Genomic DNA, 24,058 nt, shown 5'->3' with positions numbered 1-24,058 from the left:
CTAGTATAATTTTCATGTCATAAACGGACTCTAATCCATTTTCGATTACAGTAACAATAACAAGCGCATTGATATCAATATATGATATGCAGGGACGGAGCCAGAAATATTAACAAGTGGGGGAGAATAAACTTTAATTAAATTATTGTATGATAAATTTATTTTTAATGTTATTAAAAATATATATTTTTATGATGTGGTCAAATTTTTATTAAACTTTTTATGTTTTATATTGTTAGATATTTGATTTTTCACAAAGTTATTGTTATTGTTGAAACGGAAAAAAAATATACATCGACAATTTAAAATAATTTTACACTGTCCATCAATCAACAACTTATATTCCGTCAAATTACACTTATATTTTAAAATTATATTTATGATATAGCATATTAATGAATTTTTATTGAAGAATAATGTAAAACTATTTTATAATTTCAATAAATACTTGTTGATTTATATTATCAAAAAATAAATATATCAATAAATACAAAATATTTGTAATTATTTTTTTAAAGAAAATATTAATTTAGTAGGAGAAATATCTTAAATTATATTTAAAACAAATATTAAGTTATTAAAATTTTATTATTTAAATAATATAGAAAATGTTAGTATAATTAATTTTTAAAAGTAATGGGGGCAGCAGCCCCCATTGCACTATATGTGCCTCCGTCCCTGATGATATGTATTCCTAATTTCTGAATTAAGCAAACAGATTCTGAATTAAGCAAACGGGTTAAGCACACATGAATTAAGCAAACACGATTATGGAACATATATCAATCGAAATTAATCAACAGATATTCTATAGAACTTGAATAAAGCATACAAGACATAGAACAAAATATTGAAAGGGAAAAGACATTCGATTGAAAATTAAGAAACCTTAAAGTATTGGCGGAAACCGATTACAACAGATCAACCTTGTGAACTTTAGTTTTCCATGAAATCATCTAAGCAATATTGTATCATCAAAATTCAGAATAGGATTACTGTAGTAGTGAAATATCTAATATATCTAATATAATAAAAGGGAAATTCTAGCCCTTATGAGATCCGACCCAAAAATTACAAAAATCAGTCCAAACTAACTATTTTAATTAAGTCTGAAACTTCAACGGATTATTCGACCCTCCTTCACTCTGAATTTGATTTTGACTTCAACATGAAACTTGTATCTCTTTCTCTTAGCTTTCTAACGCATATTAGAATACGGTAATCCGACTTCTATAGCTCAAGTTATGATCTACATAGTAACAAGGTATCAAATAACTATTTATGCTGAAAATAAAGTACGAAAATAAAATAAAGCCAAAAATAAACTTAAATATAAAAACACACTAAAATAGTAAAAATAATATAATAAACTATAGAGTTGTCTGAGTACAATAGTAGAAGAAGATGCATCAAAATACACTGATCAAATTCCCCCACACTTGAACTTTTGCATTTCGAGCAAAATTATAAATTCAAAACTCAAAATAGAAAAAACAAAAACAAACAAAACATGCAATTCCAAAGGTTATCAAGATACAAGGTGCAAGCAAAATTCTAAGTCTAAGTTTCAAAAAAATAACATTGGTAAGTAACTCTTTTGTGACATTCAAAGCAAATATGAAAAACAGATTACCAAAGAGTACATCAAAAACAGCAAGATCCTCACAAGATAGAACTCACTCAACTCTCAAGTGTTTAGGTAGACTGTTTACACTCAAAACACAGCATGAAAGAAAGTATTACCATAAACTTGAAAACACTCTAACATCCACAATTGAATTACATGCACACAAAGATCGAAATGACTTTTATTCGGTTGTAACTTGACCAGAGTACGGGTGAGATAAATCCTAAGGGGGTACTAGGCTAAAATTCAAAGGGTCAAAAGAAAATTGAAAGAGCTGCGGGAGTTGAACTAAAAATATTGCGTTAAATTTCAAACAACAACTTCTCAGCTCTTTTTCTTCTCTTTTATCTTTTTTTTCTTTTTCAGATCAGAAGGAATATGTAATGACATCCTTATTTTCTTTTTCTATTTTTTTCTATTTTTTTCTTTTGTTCTGCCAACTTTTTTTTAATCAAATATCACAACTATAATTAGTCAACCCCACACAACTCCAACAAGACTCTTTCAACTCTATGAATGGGTGATAACATTGTTTTTCACTTCTAGGCTTATAATGATTTTAAACAACGAATTGGATAATAGGCTCAATGGGTTTTCAAACAAGGGATGATATTATTCAGGGTTGGCTTTTTGGCTACTGGCTAAAAAATAAATAAAATAAAAACAAGTTTCCTTTATCATATCAATGTGCATAAGTAAACAAAAAGTTTCAATAGTCAATTCAAGTTCTAGAGACTAACAGACATGAGTGAAACACACAAGAAAGAAAAAGATGGATTTTTGAATGTTATCCATTAAAAGGCTCAAAATCTCACAAATTTATTTGATCTATCACATATGATGTACAATTTAGAGTTTAGTCATATATATCATACTAAGAATGCATAAAAATAATCAATCACATCACACCACAAGTCTTTAATCAAGAGAACAGAGAAAATACTCACAATTGCAACTTGAAAGCCATAGAAAAAACATGTCATTTTAAAAATAAAACAAAACAAGTAAGTAAATGAAAAACCAGAAGACACACAAGTAAATGATCCCCTCCCCCACACTTAAGACACACATTGTCCTCAATGAAAGAACATAAGTATAAAATAAGAGAGAAGAGAGATAGGAAAGAACACACCCGAGGAGTCAAGGCGGATAGATTACTGCATAAATAGCCTTTCTCAAAGAAAGCTCTTTTACAATATCTTCTCCCAAAGCAAGGCTCTCATGGAGTAGCTTAAGGTGGTGTCCATTGACTTTGAAATTTTTATCGGTGCCTTCACTTTTTATTCATGGGTCAAAAAACATTCTTTTATAGGTGAAAGTATCGAATGAACAAATGAAAGTGGTTTTCTTTTTGTCCTCTAGTACAATATAGATCTCATTTTTCATAACATCCAAGATCAAGGGGTTAAACCGTTTTTGGAGCTGCCTCACTACTTTTGCTTTATCTTCAAGTAAGACCTGATTTATACAAATTGATGAGCTAATACCAGGAATGTCAGCCAAGGTCCGTCCAATTTCCTTCTTATGTTCCCCCAATGCTTGTAACAACTTTTGTTCTTGTTCAGATTCAAATTTAAATGAAATTATTACAGGAAATTTTCCATTAAATTCTAAAAATGCAAAGAGTGGTTTTAGCTCTAAAGTAGATGGTTGCTCAATGGATGGTAAAATTTTGGCAGCAGGAACTACATTTACATCTGTAACATCAACTTTGTCAGTAGAAATCTCATAAGAAATATCAGAAGAAATATCAACCTGTAAAGCAGCTTCAATTTCAGCACAAATTGAACATAAGTGAGTATTAGTACAAACATCACAAGTATAAGTGTCATCAAAATCAGACAAAGAAGGGAAATTAGCAAAAACTGAATCAGTTGCAGTAAGTTCTCTTAAGATTCTATTTTGATCAGTCATGATATGATTATTAAATTCAAAATCAGAATTAAATCAATATAGAATCAAATAAAATCACTATCAAATATGACATAAAATCAACAATAAAATCAAAATCAGAGTAAAATCAACACAGAATCAAATCATTATCAAATCAAACTAATAAAATCACTAATAAAATCTAATGAAAAAACAATTAAAATAAAATCTAAATATTATGAAAATTTGACTAAAAATCAAATAAAATAAAATAATGAATCTACAAAATGTTTTGGATTTTTTTTAGAATATAAAAATAGAAAATAAATCAAATAAAATAGAAAAATAAGGAATTTACGATTTTGAGGGTCAAAATCCCTTAGAAGTTTCTTCAAAGTGAGTACTATTTCTTGAATTTTTTCTAATTTTCTAGAAAAAAAATTGGAGCAATTCAGAATAGTAGCTTACAGAGTCAGTTGATAGGTTGCTGGGATAGTTACACCATTATACTGCAATCCTGAAAATCAACAAACAAACCAAAAAAATGTTAATAAGACTTTAATCTTGGATTCTAAAATTAGTTAATATTAGCAAAGAGTCCCAGGCAGCGGCGCCAATTTGATCTGTTGTCGCACACGGGTCAAAAACGAGTAACTAAGAACAGTAGTCTAGGGAAGCGACACTCGAGTATCGTATCATAAAGACTCTTGATAAATTAATCAAATAAGAAAACAAACTAGAGGGGTTCGATTCGATTTAGAATAAGTTATTATAAAAAGTGATTATGAAAAATGATTATAAAAAGTGATTATAAAACAAGTTGATCTACTGTTTTTGTTTCCTAACTCATCATTGGTTAATATAATTTGCATGCCCTAAGCGAATTCTAATCCCTTTTAATTACAGTAACAATAACAAGCGCATTGATACTAATATATGATATGTGTTCCTGATTTCTGAATTAAGCAAACAGATTCCAAATTAAGAAAACAGGTTAATCACACGCAAATTAAGCAAACGAGATTATGGAACATATATCAATCAAAATTAATCAACACATATTCTATAGAACTTGAATAAAGCATACAATACATAGAACAAAATATTGAAAGGGAAAAGATATTCGATTGAAAATTAAGAAACCTCAAAGTATTGGCGGAAACCGATTACATCATATAAACCTTGTGAACTTTAGTTCTCCATGAAATCGTCTAAGCAATATTGTATCATCAAAATTCAGAATAGGATTACTGTAGTAGTGAAAGACCTAATATAATAAAAGGTAAATTCGGGCCCTTATGGGACTCGATCCGAAAATTACAAAAACCGGCACAAACTAACTATTTTAATTAAGTCCGAAACTTCAACGAATTATTCGACCCTCCTTCACTCCGAATCTGATTTTGACTTCAATGTGAAACTTGTAAATCTTTCTCTTATCTTTCCAACGCGTATTAGAACGTGTTAATCCACTCCTATAACTCAAGTTATGACCTGCATAGTAACAAGGTATCAAATAACTATTTATGCTGAAAATAAAGTACGAAAATAAAATAAATCCAAAAATAAACTTAAATATAAAAACACACTAAAATAGTAAAAATAATAGAATAAACTATAGAGTTTTCTGAGTATAATAGTATAAGAAGGTGCATCAAAATGCACTGATCAAAGATGTTCAAGCATGACATCCACAAAGGTAAACACATGATAAAGAAGATGTTCGAGCATGACATCTACAAAGATATGGAAGCATGATCATAACAATATCAAGCATGGTATGTAAACACATATGTACAACATGTGAACATGAACAAAGATACAACAACATCAATCAAAGATGTATAAAGTTAACATGAATATGAATGACATGGATATATCATCATGAAGAAACAAAGATGAATGATATAACAATACATGAACATGTATATGGATGTCATAATAAGTATGAATGAACATGTAGATGCATGAAGTAAGACATGGTTTAGACATAACATCAATTTAATCATGAAAACAAGTTAAGGTATTCAAGACATGCATGTTAAGGTTCAATATGATCACAATCAAAGGTGCAACATCATACAAAAGGTTTGAACATGTAAGCATACAAGTCATACAAAGATATGTTATCACAAGTTTAAAGCATTTGCAAACACATAAACAAATACAAACACAAGGACACACATGCACACAAAGGTTCAACAAGACATGAAATAATGATATGTGAATCATGGATCAATGGCAAAATAAACACATAAAAGTTCATGGCATAGTAACAAAGTTAAAAGTACATAAACATGTAAACATACATTAAAGTAAGTCAAAATCAAGAGGCACATATTAACAACATCAAACAAAGTTCATATATGATGCACAACATTCATACAAATCATGGTGATCAAGAAAAATTAAAGTATCAACCAAAGAAAGTCATTTGAAACCCTAAAATAATCCTAAAAAGATACCAACTTTGGACAAGCATAAGTATATGAAAAATAAATCAATTCTGGAATTTCTTTTCACCATCAAAAAATAGACAAAATTATGAACATATAGTAAAAAGAGTGGCTCAAAAAGGCTTAGGGATTATCAAGTTATTAGCCTTTGAAGTTATGAAAAACAACAAAAATAAATAGGCAAAAAAACAATGAATAAAAATGGGTCTGGGGGATTTGAACCCCAGACCTTGCACACACACAAAGCCCTTAAAACACACGCTCTAACCACTGGGATAGTGATACATCAATTAAACAAAACGCAAACAATTAATTATATAATATAACAAGTTTCAGAAATTCAAATAACACGTGCCACCATCATCTTCTTCAACCTCACAAAAAAACAGGTTATCCATAACCAAATTGGTATCCAAATTGATCCACTTTAAAAAAATCAAACCAAATGCTAAAATAAAAATTTGGGTATCCATTTTATTATCCAAATATAAACCGTTACCCATTATAAAAATTTGTTTTGTTATTGGTATCCAAATTTTACTATGCGTTAAATTTTATATTCGTATGTTTTCATGTTTTATCACATTATAAATCAATTTTATATTTTAAATTTTTTTAAATTTTATAAAAAAATTATTTTAAAAATAAAAATCAGATTTTTTTTTCTTTTAACCAAAAATATTATATTTGGATTTTTTTTTCGAAAAAATTATATTTGATATTTTTTTTCAAATAAAATTATTATTTTTTTCTAAATAAAAAAGATATTTTTTATCAAAAAAATTTTGTATTTTGTTGAGTAAAAAAATGTTTTTTTAAAAAAAATAGATTTTTTTAAATTTTTTTTTATTTTCAGAATATAATTTTATTATTTTCAATTTTTTTATATATTTTTTTTTCTTTTTTCTGAATATTTGTTATTTTTTTTATGTTTTTTAAATTTTAAAAGAAAAATATTTTAAAACCTCATAAAATTTGTTTATGAACAATCATGAGAGACTTTAGAAATTTGAACAATTTTTTTGATGAATTATTTATTTTATGAACAATTATGATTTATAGAGATATGATTCATAATTATTTTATTTTATGACCGTTTTTATGTAACACATTATACTTTGGGATTGTTTTTAATCGAGATATTATTTGTGGTGATTATAAAAGTCAAATTTAAAGTAATTTTTTAAAATAAATGTTTTTTATATATAAAATAGTTTTATAATTAGTGAAAATAAAAAAGTTAGTTAAAAGAAAATAAAATTATTTTTGATATAAAATTAATTTTTTTTTAAATATAGTTTTAAAAACTATTTTTTTTATAAAATTGGTTTTGAAATTGATTTTTTTAAGAAAATAAAAAATTGGTTTTAAAGAAATTGATTTTAAATTGTTTTTTTTAAACTATTTTTTTTTTTTTGAAAAACCGGTTTAAAACCGAACCGATCCACTTATAAACCGATTTCTAAAAAATAATTTGGTTTTATGAAAATGGTTTTAAGAACTAAACCGAACCATATATATGGTTCAATTTGGTTTGGTTCATGATCCATGCACACCCCTACTTCCATGGCTAAAACTCAACTTGCTAATTTCTCAACCAAATGCAATGAAGTAAGCATGAAAGTTGCTTGAAATTTAACAAGGAATTTAATGGTATAATTTAATTAAACTGAAACTCAAAGAATAAGAAACACGATCATAAAAACCAGAAACTAAACATATATGTTCAGTAATGCCAAACTTCACATACACACATGATAAATTGCAATTGACATGGGGTCCACAATCAGCATACCAAATGCTACATTTTTGCTTCAGAAACCAAACATTAATGATGTGTGTATGACTGACTTCCAAAACAAGAAAAGCTTACTTATTGGAGCAAGGTCCAATGCCTCTTTCATTGATTCCAAAAGAAAACAAATGATCCCTTTAGCACATTTGATCCTTCTTGAAGTTGTAGATGCCCTTGGTTTATTCTGAAATGGTTTAAACTGTTCTATCCAAATCAAAATGCAAGTGACTAATTTTTGAAATGGATATGGTGTTTGGGGTGTTACAGTTGTGTTTTAATGGTTTAAACAACTTCTATTTGATGTTTAAAAGGTGTTTGGATGATTGGTTTAAAGGATTTTCAACAGAAATGGAATTTGGAAGTTTGAGGTTTGGAAGTAGCAACAATGGAGTTTTTGATGAAATTCTTGGTGTTTTTAGAGTTCTGAGGCTTGACCCTCTATTTATAGAGGCTCTAAATGGCTCAAGTAACTTGCAGAAATTGATCTTAATTCAATTTAAATGTTGGTTTGGATGTTTGGTTTCATTTTGCACAAAAATGCATGTTGGCTTCATGATGAAAATATGGAGTGAATCAAGGATCTTGGCCATGCTTTTCTGAAGTCTAGGAGGTTGCTTCTGGCTTTAGAGGCTAAGTGTGATCATAGGAAATAATTTAGAGGCTTAATGTAAGATTTGTTGAAAAGTGATCCTTTATGCAAATGGATATCAACCTTTATGCAAAATGTTTCAAAAATGGCATGGTGAAATGGATAAAGGCTCAATTCTTGGTGTATTGCACCAAACACTTGTGTAAACATCTGATTATGGAGATATTTATACACAAAAGGACCTACAATCAAGGGATTTTCACAATTGAAATGGTTTTCCTCCAAGAATTCATCATGAACATGACTTGAAAATCAAGGTTGGAGCCCTAACTTCCCATTTTCGAAACTCATAGCTCATGCATGGGAAAAAAACGTACTTGTACTTTTTGAAAATCCCAAGACATGCTTTACAACTTTCATGTTTTGAGTTTTTTCTGAATCAAAGTGGATCATAATGAAAACTGGCTCCAAAGTTTATTACTTTTTAGGGATCAGAGCTGACTTGAAAATTTTCCAAGTGTTTCAACTTGAGACACCAACTTCATGGCCTCATAACTTAAAATTATTGCACTTTTAGGGAATCAACCCTCTAGGACAAAATTGAAGTATGGAAAAATATCTTTCATTTTTACTTTGGAACAAATAAAATGGTTGCTTGGATTGGACGTTATAGCTTTGGGAAGTTTGCCACTTTTGACATGAAATTTGGATACTTCAAGATTTGATTTTTGGATACTTGGAAGTAACCTTAATTCTCTTGATTTTTCTTGATCAAATTCATAAATTAAACATATATTCATGAAATTCAACTTGAGAAGTTCATATTTGATCATAAATCTCAAAAGTCAAAGGTTTGACTTTGTAGTGCATTGGTTGTGTATCAGATGAATTTGAATTTCTTGATCTTCAATGAATTCAAAATCTTGAGCCAATTGAACATTATGGATGGGCTATAAGTATGTACTTGAGTGTTTTGAGTCATGTCTCAAGTCTTGAGATCATGTCTTGATCAAATTTCTCATATGAAATTGAATGTTGCTGAGAAACCCTAATTAGTGAGCGAGATGAAAGTGAAGCTTGATGCACTTGAGATTAGGCCATAATACACTTATTTGTTGATGGAGAGAGATCTATTGAGTGTATGAGAACTTGATTTATTGATGATCAATCCAAAACTTTGGCTTATCAATCCTTTGAGCTCTTTAAGGGAAGCCCTAATTCACAGATGAAATAAAATCGGGCATATCTTGATCTTGAGGTTAGCTATGCATGAATGATGTCTAGGATGTAAATGATTATCAAATATATGGATAAAATTTAGGGTGTGACACTTTCCCCTATTTAAATAACTCTACCAGATGGCATGAGTGATGATAATACTCATGAAATCAGGGTGAAAGGTATTTAAATATAGAAATAACCGGAAATTTTGCCCCTAGATGCAATAGAATGTTATGCTATGGACAAACATACTCTCTTTTTGGTATATATTTTTTTGATCTGCTGGGGATATGATGCAAAATGAAATGAATTCTAGAATGATGATTTATGATGAATGATAAATATGATACGTAGGAAATGATGGAGATAAAGTATAATGTCAATGACCATGAGTAACAACCCACTAGGGAAAAAACAAACAGGGGGATATTCAAAGTGATTGATCAACAGGTTCATATATGACCAGGTGACATTGAGAATAACAAGAAATAAACAAATTGGGAATATTCAAAGTGATTGATCACCAGATTCAGGCATGACCGGGTGACACTAAAAAATAGCAAACTTGAAATATTCAAAGTGATTTATCAACAGGTTCATATATGACCGGGTGACACTGAGAATAACAAGAAATAAACAAACTGGGAATATTCAAAGTGATTAATTACCAGGTTTAGGCATGACTGGATGACACTAAAAATAGCAAACTGGAAGTATTCAAAGTGATTGATCAATAAGTTCAAGCATGACCGGTTGACACTTAGAAATATCCTCATTGGAGTTTTCAAACAAGATAAAACATCTAATCCTCTGGATATTTCTTACAATGAAGAGTTCAAATATGACCTTCAGGAACCATCGGGAATAATATAGGGTAATTAAACTCTTCTGTATGTGCCAAATCAAATTGGACTTAGACCGCAAGCAACGGTATCATGACCAGCTTTTAACGGATGTAATGCCAGCAACAACTGGACTTTAACAATGATACCAACAACAATTGGACTTTCAAAATAGAATGCCAGTAGCAACTGGACTTCAAGGGGAATATTGGGGTTAACCAATTAGACTTTTACAGGGGATGCAAATAACTTACTGGGGGGAAAAAGACATTGGTCATGTCCAAACTTCGAGGTACCAACAACAATTGGATTTTCAACTGGAGTGCCAGTGATAGATGGACTTTTGGAGTTAGAAGAACGACAACTAACAACAAAGATTTAGATTAAATATCAAATGCGCATGACTGAGCATGGTGTGAATGATCATGATATGCAAATGCTGACTCTGGAGAGACAAAGAGTTTTGTGGAGACTCAATGGGGAATACATCCTCAACACCAGTAACTCAAGTAAGTATCACAAGATGGACACTAGGGAGATCCTCAAACTTGGGAATTTCACACAATCAAAGAATTTATCCAAAAGTGCTTGTCAGTTTAGACATCAATGGGGATTTCTGTAATGACAATGTAAAAGTGCTTATGCAACCTTGAGACTTCTTGGGGAGACAAAAGATTTCCTTTTCTATGTTTCCATATGTCAAAGAAAAAGTATGCTTTTAAAAGTGTTTTCAAAATATTTTCTTTTCAAAATCTTTTCATTTTCAAAATAATTATTAACAAATAAAATGGCGTTTTGCATAACAAGGAAAGGTAAGAGAAGTACAAATGACAAAATTGATAGGCAAAGTCTATTTTTATTCAAGAATGGTAGCTTGAAAATGGCCAAAGCTCCATGGAATGTTATATTTTTAATATGGCAATAGGGAAAGGTTTACATTGGATCCTATAACCACTATTATCCCTAATAATTAAGATTTTCCCAAAACTTTGCATCTGACGAGAGCAACTGGATTGATCTTTAACTTTGATTCTTCAGTAATGGTAAACACCATTTGATACAGTCAAATTCCTTTTGTCCCTAATTTTTGCCTGGACCGCCCTTTCGGGGTTTCAATCCATCGGGACGCTCTTTTTTGCCTGGACCGCCCTTTCGGGTTTTCAACTTAGCGAGCTTTCATTTTTTTATTTTTACCCATAACTTTTTCCTGGATCTCCATCATAGGTTATGATCCACCGGCATACCCATTTTTCCTAGGTCGCCTTTTCAGGTTTTCGACTTAGCGGGTTTTATTTAGACATAATGTTTTTTGACCGCATCAGAGTTCACAGGGTGTGCAAGCTCTTCACCATCCATAGTTGTGAGAATCAAGGAATCTCCGGAGAATGCTTTCTTCATAATATATGGGTCTTCATAGTTGGGACTCCACTTTCCACGCATATCCTTGTGTACTAGAAAGATCTTCTTGAGTGCGAGATCTCCTTCTTTGAATTCAAGAAGACGGACTTTCTTGTCAAACACCCTCTTGATTCGCTTCTGGTACAACTGACCACGGTACATAGCAGTCATTCTCTTCTCATCAATGAGGTTCAATTGGTCATATTTGTTTTGGACAGCTAGTCGAAAAGAGGTTCTCAGTGATTATGAAAGATGGAGCCTTAGAAATTTTCGACATCTAGAATAACTTAGTCTTGAAATATCCTATGTTAAAGAATAAAACATTTAAGACCATGATCAATTCGATTGAGGTACAATATCTGAAAACAGTTGTCGACCACAAAAATAGTTGGTTGTGGCATCTGAGGTTTGGCCATTTGAATTTTAGGTCGCTCAATCAACTAATCACTAAAGATATGGTAACTGGTATACCAAGTCTTGAGATTCTCGACAAACTCTGTGAAGATTCTCTAGTTGGAAAGCAGTCTAGGAAGTCTTTCGTTTCGACTATGCCGATGAGATCCTCCCGCATACTCAAAGTTGTATATTCAGATATATGTGGTTCTTTTGAGGAGCATGGCATTGTTGAAAACAAGTATTTTGTTTCGTTTGTCGATGAGTTTATTTGAAATTTATGGATCTATGTGATCAAGAGAAAGGATGAAGTATTCAAAATCTTTAAGAGATTCAAGATGCTTGTCGAAAACCAGAGTGAAAAGAACAACAAGGTTTTACAAATAGATGGAGATGGCAAATACACATCCAATATATTTGAAGCATTCTGTGTAGAACATGGTGTTGATCATGAGGTAACTGCTCCTTATACTCATCATCATAATGAAATAGCAGAAAGAAGAAACATGACCATACTGGACAGTGAGATGCATGCTGAAGTAGAATAATTTTCCAAAATCCTTATCAGGTGAAGTTGTTTCGACTTTTGTTCATATACTGAACATGTGCCCTACAAAGAAGTTGAAGAACAAGGTTCCTGAACAAATTGTGTAGTGGCATACGACCATCAATGAGTCATCTGAAGGTGTTTGGCTATATGTGTTAGAAGCATGTTCCTGATGCAAGAAGAAGAAAGCTTGATCATAAGAGTGAACCTATGATTCTGATAGGATATCATAAGACTGGAGCATACAGGTTGTTCAATCCAATTAATCAAAAGATTGTGGTTAGTCGAGATATTGTGATTGATGAAAGTTCTGCCTAGGATTGGAATTCTAGTAATGCAATTGACAATCCATTTATGAGCTATGATTTTGATGAAGCAAGTAATAATGTCGACGTCGAAGATATTTTTGATATTCCAGTTGAAGTCAAAGTTGTTATGGACATAACCGACACAGTCAAAGTCTGAGAGGTTATGGCTAGCACAAGTCAGAGACCTCAAAGAACTAGAGCTTGTCGAACAAGACTTCATGACTATAAAGTGGTTGGTGATGATGAAGTCACAACAAATGGAGAACTAGTTCATTTTTCTTTACTTACAGGTGTTGAACCAATCATCTATTGTGAGGCTTTAAAGAATATAAAGTGGAAGTCTACTATGGTCAAAAAGTTACAAGCAATCGAAAGAAATAACATATAGGAGTTGGTCGAATTGCCAACACATACAAAAACTATCAAAGTAAAGTGGTTGTTCAAGTTGAAACACAATGTTGATGGGTCAATAGTAAGACATAAGGAGAGATTGGTAGATTGAGGATTTCTTCAGCGAGCATGACTCGACTACTCTAAAGTTTTTGCACATGTCACAAGATTGGAAACTCTTCGACAAGTGGTAGCCTTGGCATGTAAGTAAGGCTGGTTGATATTTCACTTAGATGTGAAATCGACATTTTTGAATGGACCTTTAGATGAAGAGGTGTATGTTATACAATTATTGGTGTAAGCCCTAGAGGCCAATACTTTTGGTACTTGTATCGAATTCTTTATTAATAATAAAAGGCTTTTTCTTTATTATGTTTGTTTAATAAAGTCCCTAGAATAGCTAGTCCGTTTAATGTATCAAGTGTGACTTAATCATGAGATCCCATTAAACATAAGGGCATTATTCTTAAAGTATTCGTAGTCGAGCTTTGTTATGAAGTGGGATAACATTAAAGCATTAAGACTATTATGTATATAGACTAATGATCACATCTCATGGATCATGGATAAGGAGTTATCAAGTCTTAAACATAGGTATGAATATTAGGAGTAATATTTATACTGGATTGACCCGTTATGAGAATACTATATAGAATGTTATGCAAAGTGTCATAAGTTATTCTCATGGTGATAGTGGTGTATATCACCCTTCGACCTGAAACCACTATGGACCCTAGATGTAGAGTCGAGTGCTTTATTGCTGATCAAATATTATCAGTAACTGGATGACCATAAAGACAGTTGATGGGTACTCAACGAAGCACGATGAGGGACATGAGTGACCTAGATAGAATTTTCCCATCCTGCCTAACAGGATGAATGTCTAAGGGCCCAATATTGAACTGGACAAAGATGACATGGTTTATACCTTGTGTTCAATATAGACATAAGGGCAAAAGGGTAATTATACACAAAAGTATTTGTCAGATCACATGACATTTTCATGTCTTGGGTATCAGTGATGTGTTGCTAGATACCGCTCACTGTTTATTATGTTAAATATATGATTTAATATAATTACCAATGTCGCGAAAACCTACAAGGTCACACACAAAGGACGGATTAATGAGAGATAGAGTAAATAAGGAACACCGTAAGGTACGGTGCACTTAAGTGAATTGTAGAACATCGTAAGGTACGGTGCACTTAAGTGGAATACGAAATATGGTAATGTACCACGCGCTTAAGTGATTTTGGTATATCATAAGATATGAGCCACATACACTTAAGTGGGTTTTTTAGCTTGCAGCCCACACAAGTGGTTCTATAAATAGAACCCTTGTGCAGAAGCATTGGACTAGATGAAAATTCGTTTCTCTCTCTCTCTCTCTCTCTCTCACTCAAAGCCTTCATTCGTAGCAGCTAGCACTGAGATTAAAGGAATCCGTTCGTGTGGACTGAGTAGAGGCGTTGTCACCATTCAACGTTCGTGATCACTCCTTAGATCTGCATCAAAGGTTTCAATCGCCACAAGAGGTAACGATTCTATCACTGATCATGCCCGTTTGTAAGGATCACTAAAGGATAAATTTTTAATTTCCGTTGCGTTTTGGATCGTTATTCTCCTTCAGTGGTATCAGAGCCACTTACGAAACCATGCATCTGATAGCTTTTTATTTTCTATATTTTCTGTGTTAATACGATTAAAAGAAAGAATGAATTAAATAATAAACGAGTAATTAAATTTGGCATCATGTGTGTACAATTTGGATGGTTGATGTTGACTATGCTTCGGAATCCGACGTTAGTATGGTGAAGCAGCGATACATTGATCGTCCATAGGTTACACAATTGAGATCAATCAAGTTATATATATGATATAAGTGATTCTGATGCAAAATACGGTATATATGATATATTGTTTCTGTTTCGTTCATTCAAACACTTAATGGTTGTTTTCCTTTGAGCGATCAATGGTCATTTGCTTCGGAATCCGACGAAAGTATGGTGAAGCAATGACGTGTTGATCAATCATACTGAATTAACAATCGAGGTGTGTTTGACAGTATGAAATTGCTGCATTAGGGTTCATGACGGTACAATGGTTGTGTTGTCATAGAGTTATGTGATTAGGGTTGTGACTGTGCAAGAGTTGTGCTTTAAAGTATCAAGTGTTGATGTAAAAACCGACGTTGATCGGGCATCGGAACCCCCGACTAACTCTGCATAGTGCGATCAGTCGTCGAAATTTAATTTGGTTTATTTTATGAACAGAATTTAAATTAATAATAATAATAATGTGTTTATTATTATTGTCTTGGGGTGATCGGCTATGGCCTTAGTTTTCCTTTATTTTGTTTTTGGGATTTTAAAATACGACATGCGTGTCATGCCTCTCTTTTAATCTCTTAATGTAACTTCTTTTCTCATCTCACTCCCTCGTATGTAAAACGAGTTTCTTTTATGTAATGTAATTTTATGAAGGAAGAGAATAATAAAATATCAAAGGAGGACAACCTTGAAGATCTTGCTTGGAGAAGCTTAGATCGTTATTAGGTTAGCTTAGGTTCTCTCATTGGCTTGGGAGAACAATTGCGCTAGGGGCCATAATTGTTTCATTTTTGTGAATGTATGTTGATGCATGTGAGAGACGGTTTATATGATAAATAAGTCGGTGAGATCAGAATAATTGCAAATTCCCTCAAATTAAATATTAAGTTTATGCTTTCCAAGTTTTAGCACTCATCAAGACTAGTATCGAATAATGTAGGTTTCGCCTGTGCAGGGTGCGTGTTCTATATTAGTAAGGTGCGATGGGATAATTGTAATATCCAATTGTTAAAACAATGGGTCAAACTTAACTAAATAAATTATAATAATATTATATACGTTTAGAAGCAAGAGTTGGAAATGATCCATGTGATGTATTGGAATAAGGAGTTATTCACCCAACTAAAATATTTGAGAGTTATATTAGATACAATTGGAAGGAGTTCCTACCTAAATAACCTAGTTTTGTGTAATCCTCCTACGCTGACTTAAAACAAAGTGAAATGTGGATCTCGACCCACTAGAAAATCTTCCAACGGGATTTTCCGAATCAAATGATGAGGATCATTATTTTTGAGTAAAATAGTGGGAGCATATTTAATTAAAGGCCTAATTAAATATGTTATTTTAGTGATACTTATATTTTCATATTTTTCATGTAGACTACCATGACAACAAACACCTCTAACAACATTTTGCGATCAATCCTTGATAAGGAAAAATTGCCTGGGACAAATTTTCTGGATTGGCACCGAAATCTAAGGATTGTCCTCAAGCATGACAGAAAGTTGTATGTCTTGGAGAAACTTGTTCCTGAAGAGGAACCTCCTAGTTCTGCATCTAATGCAGAAAGAGATGCTTATAAGAAGCGTGTCGATGATGCCAATGAAACTGCATGCCTCATGCTAGCTACCATGAACTCAGAGTTGCAAAAGCAACATGAGAACATGGCAGCGTTAGATGTGATCGAACACCTTAAGATGCTCTATCAAGAGCAGGCAAGGCATGAAAGGTTTGAAGTTTCAAAAGCCCTTTTTCAAGGCAAGTTAGCTGAGGAATCCCCTGTAGGTCCCCATGTGCTCAAGATGATTGGGTATGTGGAGAACCTTGAGAGGTTGGGTTTTCCCCTCGGAAAGGAACTTGCGACTGATTTGATCTTGCAATCGTTGCCAGATAGCTTCAGTCAATTTGTCCTTAATTTCAACATGAATGATATGGACAAAAGTCTTCCTGGACTGCTAGGCATGTTAAGAACTGCTGAGCAAATCTGAAGTCAAAAGGGAAGTCCATTCTGATGATCGGAAACGGGAAGAGACAGAACAAAAGACCCACCAAGCAGGGTGGTAAAGCGAAAGACAAGGAAGTTGCAAATACTTTTGGTACTTGTATCGAATTATCTATTAATAATAAAAGGTTTTTTCTTTATTATGTTTGTTTAATAAAGTCCCTAGAATAGTTAGTCCGTTTAATGTATCAAGTGTGACTTAATCATGAGATCCCATTAAACATAAGGACATTATTCTTAAAGTATCTGTAGTCAAGCTTTGTTGTGAAGTGGGATAACATTAAAGCATTAAGACTATTATGTATATAGATTGATGATCACATCTCATGGGTCATGGATAAGGAGTTATCAAGTCTTAAACATAGGTATGAATATTAGGAGTAATATTTATATTTGATTGACCCGCTATGAGAATACTATATAGAATGTTATGCAAAGTGTCATAAGTTATTCTCATGGTGATAGTGGTGTATACCACCCTTCGACCTGAAACCACTATGGACCCTAGATGTAGAGTCGAGTGCTTTATTGCTGATCAAATATTGTTAGTAACTGGATGACCATAAAGACAGATGACGGGTACTCAACGAACCCGCTGAGGACATGAGTGACCTAGATGGAATTTGTCCATCCTGCGTAACAAAATGAATGTCTAAGGGTCTAATATTGAACTGGACAAGGATGACACGATTTATGCCTTGTGTTCAATATAGACATAAGGGAAAAGGGTAATTATACATATAAGTATTATCACAAAAAGATTTGTCAGATCACATGACATTTTCGTGTCTTGGGTAGCAGTGATGTGTTGCTAGATACCGCTCACTATTTATTATGTTAAATACATGATTTAATATAATTATCAATGTCGAGAAAACCTACAGTGTCACACACAAAAGGACGGATTGATGAGAGATAAAGTAAATAAGAAACACTGTAAGGTACGGTGCACTTAAGTGAATTGTAGAACATCGTAAGGTACGGTGCACTTAAGTAGAATACGAAATATGGTAACGTGTCATACGCTTAAGTGATTTTGGTATATCATAAGATATGGGTCACATACACTTAAGTGGGCTTTTTAGCTTACAACCCAAACAAATGGTTCTATAAATATAACCCTTGTGCAGAAGCATTGGACTAGATGAAATTTCGTTTCTCTCTCTCTCTCTCACTCAAAGTCTTCATTCGTAGCAGCTAACACTGAGATTGAAGAAATCCGTTCGTGTGGACTAAGTAGAGACCATTCAACGTTCGTGATCACTCCTTAGATCTGCATCAAAGGTTTCAATCGCCATAATAGGTAACAATTATATCATTAATCATGTCCATTCGTAAGGATCACTAAAGGAGAAATTTTTAATTTTCGATGCGTTTTTTATCGCTATTCTCCTTCAACAACCTCTTGGGTTTGTGATTCAGGAGGAAGTTACTTCATCGTATGGTGGCATAATATATAGCGGGATCCTATGTTGTGTGTCAAGGAATTTGGATCAGATCTGTGCTGGAAGAGATCGAGGTCGAAGTGAAGAAACCTTTGGTACTGCAAATCGACAACAAGACAGTCATAAATCTTGCGAAGAATCCAGTTTTACATGAAAGAAGTAAGCACATAGAAGTTAGATTTCACTTCTTAAAGGAGAAGGTGAATTGAGGTGAACTTGACGTAAGACATTACTCAAGTGAAGCACAATTGGCCGACATTTTCACCAAATGATTAAAGATCTACGGGTTCCTAACATTGAGAAAGAAATTAGAAATAGTTCAGATCGACAATGATTAGTGTGTTTCGACAACTTGAATTATAGAGTGTATGTTGAGATATTAGATATAATCCAAGTTGAATTATGTGGCCCAAACCCAAAGCTAATTAGGGTTTAAGATTTGTTATTTAGTTTATTATTTTACTTAATAATCAAGTCATTATAAATGTCTCATGTCCTAACAAATTGAACATTGAAATAATAAGAATCCACAAACGTGATATGAATTTTAGTTTATATTAATATTCATCGTCAACAATCTCTCAAATCAGAACAACATGGTCTTCAATAACTCATTAATGCAAAAAAATTAAAAATCCAAACTTTAACCATACTCAGGTCTAAAAATCCTTCCTTTCGTTATTTCATTGCCCAAAAAACAATAAGCTAAAAAATGGTTTTTTAAGTATTCACTACAACAATTTTATCTTTAATGTATATGTCTCTGTTTTCCTTCTTTTTTTTACCTTCAGTTCTCAAAAGTTGTTTCCTAATGGATGTTTTAGATTTATTAGCGGTTTCCTACTCGTTCCATCCAAGATCACTATTTGATAAATGAAATTAAGGTCTCTATTTTTAGAAGAGAAATAAATTTGAAAGAAAACAAGCATATGGTTAATTACAAGTTCAATATGGCCGAATCCTGAACATGTAACAATAAATTTAGGGAAGTGTAAAGAAGAGGCTTTGATGAATTTGGGAAGAGTGAGATATATAAAATTTATGATAAAAAAAACAAAAGAGAAAGTGACGTGAAAGATAGGAAAAATTAAAAAGTGAATGAAAGAAGGAAAAAAAGTTATTAATTATAAAAAGAGACAAGAAAATGACGTGAGATAGAAGAAAGAAAAAGAGTATGATATATTTATCTAAAAAATTTAATTCAATTCTTTAAATAAAATATATTTTTGTAATTTTTATAATAACTTATATTCTTAAAATGGCTAGTAGATGCCAAAATAATAGTAGTTGTAAAGATGGAAAAAGATGCATTGGGAACATGCTTCTCTTGTTGGAAATACAAGCTTACATATGATTTATGAACAATTAATGCATCCACATAAAGAGTAGAAAAGTAGTTCATGACTTTACACTCTAAAATGTAACCCTGCTACATTAACTTGAGACTTAATATTGAGCTTCCATCTTTGAAAACATAGCAACTAAGACTGAAATACATAGCATGTAGTTACTTGCAATTCCAATATGCTAAGTTTGACTACATAAAATAAAATTTACTACATATGGAACATTGATATACACTACAGGCCTAAAAGTTCACCAACCTAACATAACTTGTTAAGGGAAAGAAAGATACAAGAGCTTCAGAGAACATACAACATAGACAAACCAGATTAAACACAAGGCTTTTTTGTTCAGTCAACATAACACTTGTTATGACAGCTAGTATATACTTTTCTACACTTATAATGAGCTTTTAGCTACTAATCTAATCTCCCCCTTCGAAATACTACAACTCACTCGTCCTCCTCGTCATAATCTTCATCATCCTCTTCCATTCGCTGTGCAAGCTGCATTGTATCAATGGCCATCTTGTCCACCTCAGAGAGGGACCACCCCGGAATTTCTTCGTGATGCATGCTGTCTGCTGGAGCAGGTTCAGACATTGAGGTTTTCCCAGCTTCAGGAATTGCTGCTGCAGGATTAGCGGCTTCAGGATTAGCGGCATCGGAATTAGCAGCATCGGGATTAGCAGCATTGGGAATAGTGACTGCGAGATTAGCAACTGTGTTGGCCTTTTTGTCATCATTTTCGCTCATATTGGCATTCAAATCAATATTACGGAGTGTGTCGGAGTTTTCAACAGCAGCAACAATATTCTCCTTTGGTAACTCCCTTGGCTCTGAGATATCATGTATAACCACATTTGTATCTGTAATCTGTTGGCTAACTGGCTGAATAGAAGGAAAGGGATCAAACTCAGTCTCCTGATGATGTCCCTCTCTTTGACTAGCCCGTCCTCGACCTCGACCACGTCCTCTTCCTCTACCTCGGCCTCTTCCCCTACCAGTAGGGCTAGGGTGGCCCAACTCAATCTGGAATAAAAGAAAAACAACACTTACCAAACAAGTGATATAATTCCTAATTCCTAGTCTGCCAAACACAGACATTTCGACGAATGAGGTAGACATGTGCACATGAAATTATTGTCTTGTTTTTGGATGAAAACATTGGTTGAGAAAATAACAACCAATATTACAATCTTGTGTTTCCGGGTGATAAAAGGACTTAGTTTAAGGCACATGATTGCGTGATTGACACTGACCAAATAGCCGAGCAGTGTTTAAGAAATTAAAATGCACGGATTTTATACAGATATAAGGAAAAGTACAATTACCATCTTGCCCCTTTTAGCTTCTTCATCGCTGTCATTACAATCATCACCTGCTGCTTTTCTGGAAACATAGTTTAAGCATGTTATTAACTACATTATCAGAAAGGTTAAAAAAAAACAGAGACTTCAAACCTTCTTTTTGGAATGGCCTGATCATCAGCACCACCAGCATCAGTATGGCCGTGACCATGGCCGTAGTCAGGAACCTTGCTGACTACATCCTTCAGAAAGTCAAAGACATTATAGCTTTGTACACAATGTTTTCTGCAGTTTATAGTTGCCGCTGGTTAGATTTGATTTTAGAATTGAAGATAAAAATGAGTTTAGGAGGAAGGCACAAGAAAAACACAATAGATCTTTCTTGATTGTATTCCATTTTCAGATTTTCAATAAATGAAATCATATTGTTTTAAAAGGAAAACATTTAGAAGGAAAGACAGAATAAAGTATAACATAGATCGTCAAAGAATCAGAAAATTGAATGCAAGAGAAACCCTAGTCATTGGTGCTTCCATATAGAAATCCCAGTAATAAAGAGTATAATATACTTACAAATGCAATGAATTCATGGTTTTTGCCCCTCTTTGAAGAGTTATTTCATAAGTGCGGTCACAAAGATCTTGCAGAAATAGCTCTAGAGCTTTAGCTGCAACGCATTCATAGTGTCAACAAAACAAAAAGGCAACAGCTTAAACTAAAAAACACAGTAAATCAAAGAAACTCACAGACTAAAACAGGCACAGCCAGTGCTATCTTTCCAACATCCTCATCTGCTTGCATAATTTTCTTTATCCGAGCCTGCAAATTTATATATCCCTCGCATAAGTTGGATCATTGCAAAGTAAACTGTAAACTATGAAGCATGAACTTTGACACGGACACTCTGAAACTCATAATGTCAAAAACATAAGACATCAACGCCACTTACCTGTATGATAGGATTTGAGATTATTTTATCCATTTATTATTAAAAGAGTTAAAAATATTCCAATCAAAATTAATGTCTTGATAACATTGCGCTTCAATACGTGTTTAACCCTTTTAGATGTGTGAGATATAAAAGGTTTTGAAGCAAAAAAAAGACAAAATTTCGTTTTAAACTCTTGACTGAATTGTCTCACGTATGAGTGTCATACAGGTGTCGACACCGATTCAAAAAGTGTTGAAGCAAAGAAAAAAACCAATTTTTTAGGACACTTCTCTGACTTTTTCTACACTTTTTTTTACTCTTCTGACACATAGTACGAGTGTCATACAAGTATCGGACACCGCAACACATCTAATCCTACATGTGTCCGTGCTTCATAGACGATAAACATAAGAAAGTAAACGAGCAACACTTATCCAAAACTAGAAAACATAAACCCATCATAGTTCTCCACATGTACCATAAATCTCAATTGATCCATGCATCATATAATTTCAAATCACAGAATCCAAACAAATCCAAAATTGGTAGCAAGAGTATGAATCATAGACCATGTGTGTCTGTGTTGGACACCAGCATGATACTGACACATGCAGTGTCTGCTGTTCATGTTTGTGTATGTGATTCATAGATCATAGAAACCCAAACTAAGCTAAGCAGCTAAAAAAACTAACATCACATGACATCACTCAAAACCCATCAACTTGAATAATCAAGTATCATAATACAAAACCAAAAAAATATACAATTTCCAAAAATTAGGTTTAAATTAAATTATGCAAACCAAAAAAGTTATAATACAGTAAACCCAGAAAATCAAAATCAGAAAAATCTTCTCTTTAATTTCAAAAACAACATAAAACAAGTAAAAGATCAAAACTTTGGAAAAAGAAACCGAAAATACTTACAGCAGGGAAACGGGTATCGAGCTTCTTCTTCATGGCAAGAAAGATTTAGAGTTAACAATCAAAAACAAGATCAAGTGAAGTAGAGGAAAGAGAGCAAGAACTCGAAATCGAAAGCGTTGAGAAGAAAGAGTACTGCGAATGTCAACGCGATGAAATCAACGGTACCCATTTCAGATCCAAAGGTACAAAGCACACTTCATCATCGTGTGTTAGATTCGTTTTAGCGTAACGAGCGATGGTTACGGAAATTTGTCTGACGGTCCAATGGTTTCAGAGCACGGAAGCATCCAAGGGTTGAAATGAAATGAGGAATCAAGACTTGTGTGTTTATTTATGTTTTTAATGTATTTTAACTATATTACTATAATTTAGTCAAAACAACTATATAATATAGCATTTTAAATGAATTAAATATATTATAAGTAATATAAATTATAGTTTTATAAGAATTTAGTCAAAACAAGTATATAATATATCATTTTAAATGAATTAAATATTTATAAGTAAGATAAATTATAGTTTTTATAATTTTATGAGATAATAAAATAATTTCTTTGAAAATATATATATTTCGTCCGATTAAAACTTTACTTATTAGATATATTAAATAATTAATGTACATAAATAATATATTAATCAAATATATTGTATATTTGATAAATCTTTAAAAAAAATATATAAATTAGACTTGAAGATAGAGATGCTTAATAATATCGGATTATTGAGATAACCAATATATAACTAATTTATAACCATATAATCGATAACCAATATATAACTAATTTATAATCATTTATTATAAATGAATATTATAACCAATTCATATAAGA

The 24,058-nt window shown here is 32.4% G+C and overlaps 1 protein-coding gene across 1 annotated transcript; it reads right to left on the bottom strand.

Moving 5' to 3' along the window:
- Positions 1-20,157: 20,157 nt before the first annotated feature.
- LOC127075647 (uncharacterized) lies at positions 20,158-23,541 on the bottom strand. The gene is made up of 6 exons (XM_051017099.1): positions 23,229-23,541; positions 22,118-22,190; positions 21,945-22,038; positions 21,525-21,656; positions 21,396-21,453; positions 20,158-21,093 (listed from the first exon to the last, which is right to left on the bottom strand). Exons 1-6 carry the CDS (start codon positions 23,259-23,261, stop codon positions 20,515-20,517), a joined length of 969 nt encoding a protein of 322 aa, XP_050873056.1. The 5' UTR covers positions 23,262-23,541; the 3' UTR covers positions 20,158-20,514.
- Positions 23,542-24,058: the final 517 nt, after the last annotated feature.

The sequence above is a fragment of the Lathyrus oleraceus genome, chromosome 4 (assembly GCF_024323335.1).
Source record: "Lathyrus oleraceus cultivar Zhongwan6 chromosome 4, CAAS_Psat_ZW6_1.0, whole genome shotgun sequence".
Classification (NCBI taxonomy): Eukaryota; Viridiplantae; Streptophyta; class Magnoliopsida; order Fabales; family Fabaceae; genus Lathyrus; species Lathyrus oleraceus.
This window is presented reverse-complemented; position numbering and strand designations above follow the sequence as displayed.

Excerpts from the sequence above, each read along its gene's own strand:
- LOC127075647 (XM_051017099.1), bottom strand. The coding sequence starts at position 23,261 with ATGAAGAAGAAGCTCGATACCCGTTTCCCTGCT. Across the intron at positions 22,191-23,228 it reads TCGATACCCGTTTCCCTGCT|GCTCGGATAAAGAAAATTAT; the intron begins GTAAGTATTTTC and ends ATAAATTTGCAG. Across the intron at positions 21,657-21,944 it reads ACCATGAATTCATTGCATTT|AAAACATTGTGTACAAAGCT; the intron begins GTAAGTATATTA and ends TATAAACTGCAG.